Here is a 12,268-nt window from a genome sequence, read left to right as displayed (position 1 = left end):
TCACTTCGTCGCTTTCCTGACTGATTTTAAACGCTCATAAGGCAATGAATTATATATACAGTACTGAAATGTATAGCCTGAATCTAGATTTGATTATGCTGAAATCAATGGAACTACTACCTCCTTAAATCTCACTAATTTCAATGAATTTTTTAAGAGTGATTAACTATGGATCTAATCAATTTATTGTCCCAATCTAGCTTTCTTTCTTGAACATGTCCGTGGTCTAGAATTCTTCGTTGTTCGTCTTTGGTAAGTGGAAGTACAAAATAAATAAAATAGTTATAAAACAGAATTCAAAGTAAGATTTCATAGCTACAAGAAAATGCTTCAGTGGCAATATCAATCCTTTGACACAGGTCCCACAGCATATAAATTCAATCAGTCTATAAATATAAGGAATTATAACTACACATTTTCTAAAATAATCCTATTTCTTTTTAAGGATAGTGGTAACAATTAGCAGATTTTGTATGAGGCAAATTATAAGTCATATCTAACTTGTTTTGAAAAAAAATATTTTATGTTATTCTCTATTCACTTTCCTTATACAAATAATCTTACAGATACAATGACTTCAACTTGTCATTTAAACGGTATTTTAAATTTCTGAAACCTGCTTTGTTCATACAAACAATACTTAATAGACAAAAATAAATAATTTCAAAATAAAATTAGGAAAATGCCACAATAAAACATTTTATCATGATAGCATGGAATCTTAGTATCCTCTACTCTCATTCACGTACTGCCCTTCTCCATGATATCTGACAAAGCAAATCTGCCGTATTGAGACATCTCCCGCGGGCCTATACAGTTCATGCATGGTTTGTTTGTGTGTATGTTTGCTTCTAATAAGGGGTTTTTAGTGTTTTTTAAATTATTAGATTCGTTGTACAGTGTTTCCTCAATTTTCGCGTGGATGCGTTCCGAGACCACCCGCGAAAGTCTAATTTCCGCGAAGTAGAGATGCGGAAGTAAATACACTATTTTTGGCTATGAACAGTATCACAAGCCTTCCCTTAACACCTTTAAGCCCCTAAATTGCAATTTCCCATTCCCTTAGCAACTATTTAGATTATTACTCACCATGTTTATTTATTAAAGTTTATTTAAAAAAATATTTATTAAAGGCAGACGAAAGTTTGACGATGACATATGACGTCATCGGGCGGGAAAAACCGTGGTATAGGGAAAAAACCCGCGAAGTATTTTTCAATTAATATATTTGAAAAACCGTGGTATAGACTTTTCGCAAAGTTCGAACCCGCGAAAATCGAGGTAACACTGTACATTGTTTTATTGTTGCTGTGAGCCGCCCCGAGTCTGTGGAGGAGGGCGGCATACAAATCTAATAAATAATAATAATAATAATAATAATAATAATAATAATAATAATAATAATAATAATAATAATAATAATAAATCCAATGAGCCTACAAAATAAATTGTGAATAAAAAACCAACATCATATCAAAACATAAAACTGCTACATATGGCGAAGGCCTTAATTTGTATGATTATTTACATTCATCTATCTTTTCAAGACATGACTACGCAGTCAAAGTCAATGGTAAGAGAACCATTTTCTAGAAAATGAAAAATTAGGAGCAGGGAAACAAATATGGGCCTCATACCTCACATTCTGGGCAAAACCAATCCCCCTCTGGCTCCGCTGTCAGTTTCAGACACTTAGCATGATAAACCCGAGGGCAGAGTTCACAGCAGAGGACTTGGCCTTCCCGATGACAAACCCAGCAATAGAAATCATTCCGTCCATCCTGCGGTACAACATCAACAGGGTCTGTGGTGAGTGGCTGCTTCATATAGTAAAACGGACCATGTCTTAGTTCTGACTGAAATGTAGGCAAGAAAGACAGGTTTGGTTTCAAAACAAATTTGCATTTTAACATTAAAATAAGCAGATATGACCAACCAGCCCCCATCTAATGTTTATGCGGTTCCAATCTAACATTCAGCACACCAAGCATTTAAAAACAGAGCTTATATTCACTATATATAGAGAGGAAAACTACATAAACCATTATTTATTTGCTTAATAATTCTGTGGCATTAAAAATCAACAACAGTATTTAGGAATAAGTGAAGAAGGTTTTATTCTTTATGCCAGTGATGGCGAACCTATGGCATGGGTGCCACAAGTGGCATGTGGAGCCATATCTGCTGGCACGCGAGCTGTTGCCCTAGCTCCGCTCCAACGTGCATGTGTGTGCTGGCCAGCTGATTTTTGGCTTGCACAGAAGCTCTGGGAGGGTATTTCTGGCTTTCAGAGAGCCTCTGGGGGGATGCGGGAGGGCGTTTTTCATCTCCCCTGGCTCCAGGGAAGCCTTTGGAGCCTGGGGAGGGCAAAACACGAGCCTAGTGGGCCCCACCAGAAGTTGGGAAACAGGCCATTTCTGGCCTCCAGAGGGCCTCTTGGGAGTGGTGGAAGCTGCTTTCGCCCTTCCCAGACATTGAATTATGGGTGTGGGAACTCACGCATGCACGATAGTGCATGTCCACGCTCTTTCGGCATCTGAGGGAAAAAAGGTTCACCATCACTGCTTTATACTATATGGAATTGATCTAGATCACAAATTTCTACAACATGTACATCTTCAGAGAATCCTGAATGAGACAGATTATCTAGACCCCTTTCAGTTAGGGTTCACATTGGGGTTTGGGACTGAGAAGGCATTGATTGTACTGATAGTTGATCTTTAACATGAGCGAGTTGGAACTAGTGTATCCATCTGGCTCTTCTTGAGCTCTCAGTGGTGTTCCATACCATTGATCATGATATCTTTCTGGCCTACTTTCAAGAATTGGAAAGTGGATGGCACTGTGTTGTGCTGATTCTCCTGCTTCCTCAGGGTTCTGCCTCAGGGTACTTTTGTCTCTCCCCTTCTATTTAGCATTTGCATGAGGCCACTAGTTGACATGATCCAATGGTTTGGAACTGAGTTACCAATATGCTGATGATACCCAACTTTATATCTCTACCCCAGTCCCTCTGAGTGATGCTGTGTGATGCCCAATATAGTGCCAGCCACCTTCCAATTCCTGAAAGCAGTCCAGAAAGATATGATCAAAGCTATGGAACACCACTGGGAGCTCAATAAGAGTCAGACGAATGCACTAGCTCCACCTCGCCCCTGCCAGAGATGATCTATCAGTATAATCAGTCCAGTCAACGAAGCAGTGGAAGTGATGTACCGGTGCCTGGAGGCTGTTGGGGTCTGGATGGGTGTCAACAAGCTCAAACTCAAGACGGAGTAGCTGTGGGTCTTGCCTCCCAAGGACAATTCCAGCTGTCTGTCCATTACCCTGGGGGGTAATTATTGACCCCCCCAGAGAGGGTCCGCAACTTGGGCGTCCTCCTCGATCCACAGCTAACATTGGAACACCATCTTTCGGCTGTGGCGAGGAGGGCGTTTGCCCAGGTTCGCCTGGTGCACCAGTTTCGGCCCTATTTGGACAGGGAGTCATTACTCACATTCGCTCATGCCCTTATCACCTCGAGGTTCGATTACTGCAACGCTCTCTACATGGGACTACCTTTGAAAAGTGTTTGGAAACTTCAGATCGTGCAGAATGTGGCCGCAAGAGCCATTGTGGGGCTTCCTAGATTCGCCCACGTTTCTACAACACTCCGTGGCCTGAAGTGGCTGCCGATCAGTTTCCGGTCACAATTCAAAGTGTTGGTTATGACCTTTAAAGCCCTACATGGCACTGGACCAGAGTATCTCCGGAACCGCCTACTACCGCACGAATCCCAGCGGCCGATAAGGTCCCACAGAGTTGGCCTTCTCCGGGTCCCGGCGACAAAACAATGTCGTTTGGCGGGCCCCAGGGGAAGAGCCTTCTCTGTGGCGGCCCCAGCCCTCTGGAATCAACTCCCCCCAGAGATCAGAACTGCGCCCACCCTCCTTGTCTTTCGTAAATTACTCAAGACCCACCTATATCGCCAGGCATGGGGGAACTGAGACACCTCCCTAGGCTTTTATATTTTATGATTGGTATGTATGCGTTGTTTGGTTTTAAATGAGGGGTTTTATATGTGTTTCTTTTTAATATTAGATTTGTTCTTTGACATTGTTTTTACTACTGTTGTGAGCCGCCCCAAGTCTTCGGAGAGGGGCAGCATACAAATCTAATTAATAATAATAATAATAATAATAATAATAATAACAACAACAACAACAATAATAATCAATGCCCTCTCAGTCCCAAACCCCACTGTGAACCCTAACTGAAAGGGGTCTAGATAATCTGTCAATTGAGAGTTCTCTAAAAATGTTATGTGATCTCTCTCTCCACTACCTTGCCTAGAAAGAGAACATTGGAGACGAAAGCTGTGCAAACAACTTGGATCAGGTGAGGAGGGGGCACACTACTGCCTCTTTGAGAGCTGATAGGATCACTCCCTTTCTTGAGGAATTAACTACTGCCCGGACACAGTCACATGTTCTTCCTACACGGACTTAATTAGGCAGGAGGAGCCAACACACAAGTGGCTGAACTAGCAATTGAGAGGGCTCTGTTCATTTCCTCAGGTTCCATGGGCTCAAACACTTCCGAGATCATCTTGCAAGATGAAGACCCCACCGCCTCCAATGACTCTGCTACAACGTTGCTGTCCAACTTTGTCTGCCAGATGCATAGCATATTCTTTACAGTGACACTATAGGTGAACCTCGATATTGTTCCCTACAAGAGGGATTAAATCACCCAAATGCAGCCACTAGGCAAAAAGGGAAGGGAAATAGTTCCATTTAACACCCGAACTGGCACAAAGTAGGCTCTCATAATGGCCCTGGCTCCTGTCCAGCATAATTTATATCATTTACACGTTTTTCTTACACACATTCTCTTCTTCCCAAAATACAGTAGAACAAATACAAGGCATAAAACACAGAATAAGGAGTTGCACCTGAGAAGGAAAGAAAAAGTGGGAACAGAATTGGGCAGAAATGAGGCCAAGAGGAAAGGAAAGAGAGAACAGAAAAGGAGTACATTCACCAAAAAGAGTTTATCTCGAGCATCAGCTAATTTTCCAATGCATCCATTCTTTTCAGTAGCCATTTGCACCATTTGGTCATTTCTTTCTTTTCAGTGACTTATTAGAGCTTTCAACTATGTAAGAAAATCTCCAAGTGTATTAAAATCAATTTTTTAAAAAAATCTTTCTTTTTTGCACATGCTGTATATTAATAGACGTAGCCCAAATACCTGGCTAATAATCTCTTCAATTTCAATTATCTTATAAATTATCCAATAAAGTATAGCGCAAACGATTACTTATGAAGAGACTAATCTTTGCCAAAGTATTCTGCTCACTTTAATTGAGCATTTTATTATTAAATTATTCTGCTGCAAATGTTACTGAGATTCGTGCACTTACATTTTCGGTTCCAGCTGAACCGGTTGCTACAGTATGTGACGCCCACATCTGGAAGAGCCCCATGGTGAACAACTGGTTTGCTTAATGACAATGGCATTTGCTCAACGACTGTCACCAAAAACGGGCATCAGTCACATGATGGTTTTACAACCATCAGAACTTATGATCATAATGGGCAAGGTCCATTATGGTCATAAGTTGAGGACTACCAGAATTAACTTTTTAAAGGGTCATAATCACATTTCAGGTGGCCAAATATTTTAAGTCACAGAATTGCACAAAACTTTTAATTTGTTATGCTGTTTTATTGTCCCATTGTTCCCCCCATGTCATAACAAATGACTGCATTAAACTGCAGTAAAAGCTGCTCAAATTTGGCCAGTTGGTAAAGATATTTGAATTTGAGTGAGAATATATTCCAACCTCCCACTATCATTTAATTTCATTAGCACATGAAATCCTTTTAACAATTATACAAGCAGAAAATGTACACATTAATGTTAATAAAGCTTTTAGGATATAATACAATAAAATAGATTCCTAACAAAAACAATCTTATGTATATGACTTTAACTATTATTGTTGTAATAATATGGCATTCCAAAATATGGTAGAAAAACATCTAAAAATGCACTGCAAAATAATAACTAGCAGTGCTATAGAGTAGAAAATTGATAAAATGTTGATGGAAGCATTGATCAAGCAACAGTAAAATAATTTTTCAGCCTCTTTTATGGAGAAAAAAGTTGCACCTTATACTCTGAAAAATATGGTATCTTCAGGAAATTAAAAAATATCACATCTGAGATTTGACATATTCAGTTTTTCAAATACGAAATCAAGATAGAAACAGTATCCAAAATCTCCTACATACTTCATCTTTTTAACACAATATAGTCATGTAATAAATTACATGATAGTTTAAACTGCTATAATTCCAACACCTAAAATTATACTGGATTAAGTTTGAAATGAACCTTGGAAAATCTGTTCAACATTACTATTTTATGTTTCATCTCAAAACAAATGACTATATTAATAAAGAATATAGAATGTTATCTTCACTGAATGTTATCTTCACTGAAACATACCGTATTTTTGGTTTATAAGAAACACCACGCAGATAAGAAGGAGAATGCTCGCCTGGCTTGGGTGAAGGAGCTTCGCTTCGAGCGCCCTCAAACCTGCCCGCCTCTGCCTTAGCCAAGCTGGGCGAGTGTTCTCCTTCTTATCTGCATGGCCCAAGCACTGTGGGGAGGGTCTTGGAGGGCCCACTACAGCAGAGGAGAAGGGCCTCCTGGGCTGTTCTGCCAGCGTGGCCACTGCCACCTCCCCTGCTGCACCAACAAAGGACTTCTGCCCCTGGCCGTGCCTGCTGCCACTGCTCTCATTACAGAAGAAACTCAGGGCTTTGCTGCCTGGCTCAGCTGAGGCAGGCAGTTTCGAGTGCACTCGGAATGAAGCTGCCTCAGCCAAACCGAGTGAGTGGCTGTGGCAGGGGCCGGTCAGGTGCTGCCTTTCCCCGGCTGAGGCAGCTTCCCTCCTAGCGCCCTTCACTGACCGTTGCACCCTCCTCAGGTGCCCCCGCAGGTGGGAGATGGGGGGGTCGATGGAGCTGAGCTCCCTCCTGCCAGAAGATCAGGGCTGGCTGATGCAGCTTCACTCCAAGAGAGGCGGCACCTGACCGTCTCCTGCCACAGCTGCTCACCCAAGCCGAGCCCACCACATGGTGCCAGTGCGGGCGATGGCTCTGCCCCTTCAGGGTCTGCTCGCCGACCTCCTCAGATTCGACAGCAGCAGCCGCTCAAAAGCAAGCCACTGGAGCCGCCTCAACAGTTGCTGCCGCTGCTGCCTCCTGTCCCGCCGCAGCAACATTTGATGTATAAGACGTACCCAATTTTTAAAGCACTTTAGATAGTCCAACAATGGTGCTCAATTTTTCTCCCGGGCACCCAACTAGTTTAGCTGTCTTGCCCAAGGATGCTATTTCAGAACGGCTTTATTAACTAATTCAGAATAAAATAGTATCCTGTAAAAATCTTGAGTGGAGTTTAAATGAAAAATCTACAGTTGCTTTTTTACAAAACCATTTATTATTTTTATTTTCCATTAATGACCCTAATGCTAACCAGGATAAATAACTGCACATATGTTCTTGATACTTACAGATAATGTGTATTGGAGTACATTGAACTTTGAACTTATTGAGTTATTGAACTTTTATATTACTTTATTTTATACACTATCTGGGCCATTATAGTGATAAGCTTATTTTTAAAAAACCTACCATTTGCAATAGCATTCTTTCAAAAGTCCCCACAGATCCAATCTTAATATAATTACCTGACTTTTTCTGCAGATCCAGGGATAAAGTAATTTGTAATTTCCCCCAAGTTTTGGTATTGATTTTAGCCAATTACTTGTTTGTCCAATCATATTTGGCCAATAAAGAATTTTATTCTATTCTATTCTCTTATGTTGTAAAACTGCTTTATTAACCCTAATGTGGGCTAATGTTTTTACTGTTATTGCCAGACTGTTTTAATTTCTATTAACTTAATTTTAATGCTTTTAAGGAGGATTTGAAAATCCAATTTATTCAATGAAGCAGTCTGATTAATGGTGGTGGCCAAGAGCTGATTCTGAAAATGGCAGAAAGGCTGTTTTTAAATCTTATTAATAAAGCTAGATGGTAGATAGATTTTTAAATTGTACAGTGTTTTCATTTTGGTTATAGATTTTTCATGTTATATGCTAATTTTTCTCCTTTTATATAATTTTAACTGCTGCTTAATTCTAATGTATTTCTTTTTATTGTGGTTGGATTGTGCCATGGTGATTGTACATATTGTACATAAACCTTTATTGCATTGCTGTCTGTTACTTAGGGTTTCTATGACAACTGAGACAGCCTGAAAGTCAAATAAATAAGCACCTTAGCAAGCTTTAGCAAGCATCATGGCTAGATCATGAACTACAGTGATCCCCCGCTCGTTGCGAGGGTTCCGTTCCAGGACCCCCCGCAACGAGCGGGTTTTCGCGAAGTAGCGCTGCGGAAGTAAAAACACCATCTGCGCATGTGCAGATGGTGTTTTTACTTCCGCAGCGCTAGCGAGGAGCCGAAGATTGGGGGCGGCGCGGCTGTTTTAAAACGTCGCCGCCGACATGGGGGGCTCGCTAGCACCCCCCCTAACCCGGGTTGGGGGTTCGGGGGGGTGCTAGCGAGCCCCCCATGTCGGCGGCGATGTTTTAAAACACCCGCGCGGCTTTCCAATGAGTCCCGAAGACAAACGTCAAACTTCCGCGTTTGTCTTTGGGACTCATTGGAAAGCCGCGCGGGTGTTTTAAAACGTCGCCGCCGACATGGGGGGCTCGCTAGCACCCCCCCAGAACCCCCAACCCGGGTTTGGGGGGTGCTAGCGAGCCCCCCATGTCGGCGGCGACGTTTTAAAACACCCGCGCGCCTTCCCAACTGAGCCCTCAAGCCAAACGAACCCGGGTGGCCGGGCGAGCAGCGAGCGAACGGCGGGTGGCCGGGCGAAGGGCGGGCGAACGGCGGGCGAGCGGGTGCTGGGGAGGGCTTCTCGCTCTCCCGCCAGCAAGAGGGGGAGCGAACGGCGTGGGCAGGCTGCGGACAAGCCGTTCGCTCGGGCCGCTTCCCAGCTGAGTACTCAGCTGGGAAGCGGCCCGAGCGAACGGCGTGGGCGGAAGAAAGGCGCGCGAGCCGCGGGCGCGCGGGCAGGCAGGCTGCGGACAAGTTGTTCGCTCGGGCCGCTTCCCAGCTGAGTACTCAGCTGGGAAGCGGCCCGAGCGAAGCGGCAGCAGCGAGGAGTTTGCGTGGGCGGTGGGGAAACTCCTCGCTGATGCCCGCCAAGAGGGGGAAGACCTAGGGAAGCCGCCCAGCAGCTGATCTGCCCGGTGCCATCTACGCATGCGTGCCCATAGGAAAAAAAGGGCACGCATGCGCAGATGGTGTTCTGACTTCCGGGTTCAAAAATCGCAAATTACCTGTTCGCAATGGTCAGGGACGCAATAACCGGGGGATCACTGTATATATAACAATTACAATACTCATATGGCATTTACACCACTAAAAATTAAATATAATGATTTATGTATAAATTCATTATACATATCCATACATCTTCCTATCTTGCTATTGACCTTAGTGGTTAGGATTTATGAAAACTGGAGTTCATCAAGATTTAAAGGATGCCACGTTCCCCAACCTTGTTTTATGAGACAACAATCGAAGTGATAGAGCACCAAATCGTCTAATAATTAACCATTAAATATAATGAATATATTACTGTACACACAAAGATAGCTTAATAAACCTGATTTTTATAAATCAACTTTTATCAATGCAACACAGCTATTATTATGGAAATTCCATCCCATTATTCTGAAAATTCTATTATACTACTTTCTTTCAACTTAAACAATTGACATTTTAGAACAGGATAATGCAGAATTCTGTCCAAGGTTGACTGATTAACCTAGAACTATTTGGCTGAGTAATTAGCAATTATCAGCAATTCTAATGTCTCGCTGAATCCCCTTGCTAAGCTTATTAGCAAAGTAACTGAGTTATATACTGATTGAATGCACTGATAGTTATAAATGTAAAAAGTAGTAACTCAAAGAGCATCCTTGATGGTGACTGTTCTCTTAGAACATGGCATGAAAGCTTTGATGGGGGAATCTGGCCATTAGTTCTGAGAATTCTAAGTTGAATAATAATTAAGAGTCATTTTGTAGGGGAGATGGCTGGCATAAAAAATAATAAATAATGATTAAACCAGGTACAAAGGCAAATATTAATCTGGGCTTCTCTAAGAGGTCGGAGCCTTGTGCTTGCTTTATTATTTTTTGAATCTTGCTTTCTGCTATATATTAGTTTTTGATTTACTGACTTATGATGGGAATTGGAGGGACACAAAAGGCCCTGTGTGCAGCTGCTAGTCCAAAATGGATGTTATGCATCAAAGCAAGTGATATTCAGAAAAAATAGCAGCACTTAGACCTGTGATAAACTGGATTTTTTTGAGGGCTGTATCAGCATTGTAGTTCTTCAACGGAGACGGGATAGATACCTTCTGCAGCACCCTGTTTTCAGCCTCCATGATCTCCTGCAAGCACTCTGCTGGCTAAAATTATGACCCCTGTCTGGCCTGTTTTCAGCTTCCCCAGCCTCCAGTCTGTCTATCTGTACATACAAGTATATGTATAAATAAAACACATGCATGTACACACATGTATGTGTTTACTATCAGAAGTTTGCTTATTTACTTATTTTTACCAAAAAAGAATCTTAGTTGAATGAAAAGTTAAAAACCAAGCAGCAGTTTTCATCTTTAATACGACTGTCAAAGAACATTTGCTATAATCAGACAAATCAGAGCATTTAGATACTATCACAATTTCATTTGTAACATGCAACATTGCTTCGTAGCCACGACTTCTATTACCTGTTCTTTATTATTGCTGTTCAATAAACCAGGTTTCTTTTTCTTTTTAATTGGGCTTGTTGATGAATCTTCAGGGGAATGACCATTAGAAGAGTGCGGTGGACTTGGAAACTTCCTTTTTTGAGCCGTACGTTCAGCAGAGCCAGGATCTTTTTAAAAAGGATAAAAGAATTACTACACTTGCACAACTTTTTTTAAAAAAGCATTTTAGTTTAGTTTGTGTCAGTTGCCACATCAACTCACATCATATCTTTTTTTTGTTAATCATAAAATATATCCATCTATATCTGTTGACGCCTTCCCCAACTAAAATGGTTTACCAGCTAATCAGCACTGATTTAAAGCCTAAATTCAGGATACATGAAATTTACAGTCAAAATTAAACAGAGAATGTAGACATGCTGTGAAATAGGTTGGTTTAAAGCTACAGTGATACCTCGTCTTACAAAGGCCTCATCATACAAACTTTTCGAGATACAAACCCAGGGTTTAAGACTGTTTTGCCTCTTCTTACAAACTATTTTCACCTTACAAACCCACCGCCACCTCTGGGATGCCCCGCCTCCAGACTTCCGTTGCCAGCGAAGCACCCGTTTTTTGTGCTGCTGGGATTCCCCTGTGGCTCCCCTCTATGGGAAACCCCACCTCCGGACTTCCGTGTTTTTGTGATGCTGCAGGGGAATCCCAGCAGCGCAAAAATGGGTGCTTTGGCTGGCAAAAGGGTTGAATTTTTGGCTTGCACGCATTAATCACTTTTCCATTGATTCCTATGGAAAACATTGTTTCGTCTTACAAACTTTTCACCTTAAGAACCTCGTCCCGGAACCAATTAAGTTTGTAAGACAAGGTATCACTGTACATTCATTCACCTTTCCTGATCTCAACTGAGATCAGGAAAGGTGTATCTCCTGAGTGTGCATGAGAGAGAAAACCTTATGTCAGGGTTGTCAACCTAGTGGCCCGTGGGTCGGATGTATCATGCACAAGCCCATGTCCACCCCAGCTCCGCAAATGGGAAAACCGTTGCAAAATGACACGTGACAGCAATATGACGTAGCGAGTTTGACATCCATGCCTTATGTGAACCCAATAGTAGCAGTTTAAAAAACATAGCAATTGGGGAGTCAGAAGCAAAAACAGGCACATTCCTTGTTTAACTATAAACATGATGAGCCGGGGTGGCGCAGCAGGTAGAGTGCTGTACTGCAGGCCACTGAAGCTGACTATAGATCTGTAGGTCAGCGGTTCAAATCTCATCACCGGCTCAAGGTTGACTCAGCCTTCCATCCTTCCGAGTTGAGGATCCAGATTGTGGGGGCAATACGCCAGCTCTGTTAAAAAAAAGCGCTATTGCTAACATGTTGTAAGCTGCCCTGAGTCTAAGGAGAAGGGC

The 12,268-nt window shown here is 42.2% G+C and overlaps 1 protein-coding gene across 7 annotated transcripts in view; it reads right to left on the bottom strand.

The window, feature by feature from the left end:
- Positions 1–12,268, bottom strand: part of ZMYND8 (zinc finger MYND-type containing 8) — a 129,334-nt gene that overhangs the window by 49,285 nt on the left and 67,781 nt on the right. For 4 of the 7 annotated variants that reach the window (XM_070744665.1, XM_070744664.1, XM_070744670.1 and 1 more), the window contains 2 exons: positions 10,876–11,024; positions 1,638–1,856 (listed from right to left, as the gene is read on the bottom strand). In XM_070744665.1, the coding sequence (XP_070600766.1) occupies positions 1,638–1,856; positions 10,876–11,024 (368 nt within the window). The remainder of the gene's footprint in view (positions 1–1,637; positions 1,857–10,875; positions 11,025–12,268) is intronic. The other 3 variants (XM_070744668.1, XM_070744669.1, XM_070744667.1) reach the window with 1 other exon arrangement.

Source organism: Erythrolamprus reginae, chromosome 3 (assembly GCF_031021105.1).
Source record: "Erythrolamprus reginae isolate rEryReg1 chromosome 3, rEryReg1.hap1, whole genome shotgun sequence".
Lineage (NCBI taxonomy): Eukaryota > Metazoa > Chordata > Lepidosauria > Squamata > Dipsadidae > Erythrolamprus > Erythrolamprus reginae.
Note: the sequence above shows the minus strand (reverse complement) of the source record. Positions and strands in the feature narration are given on the sequence as shown.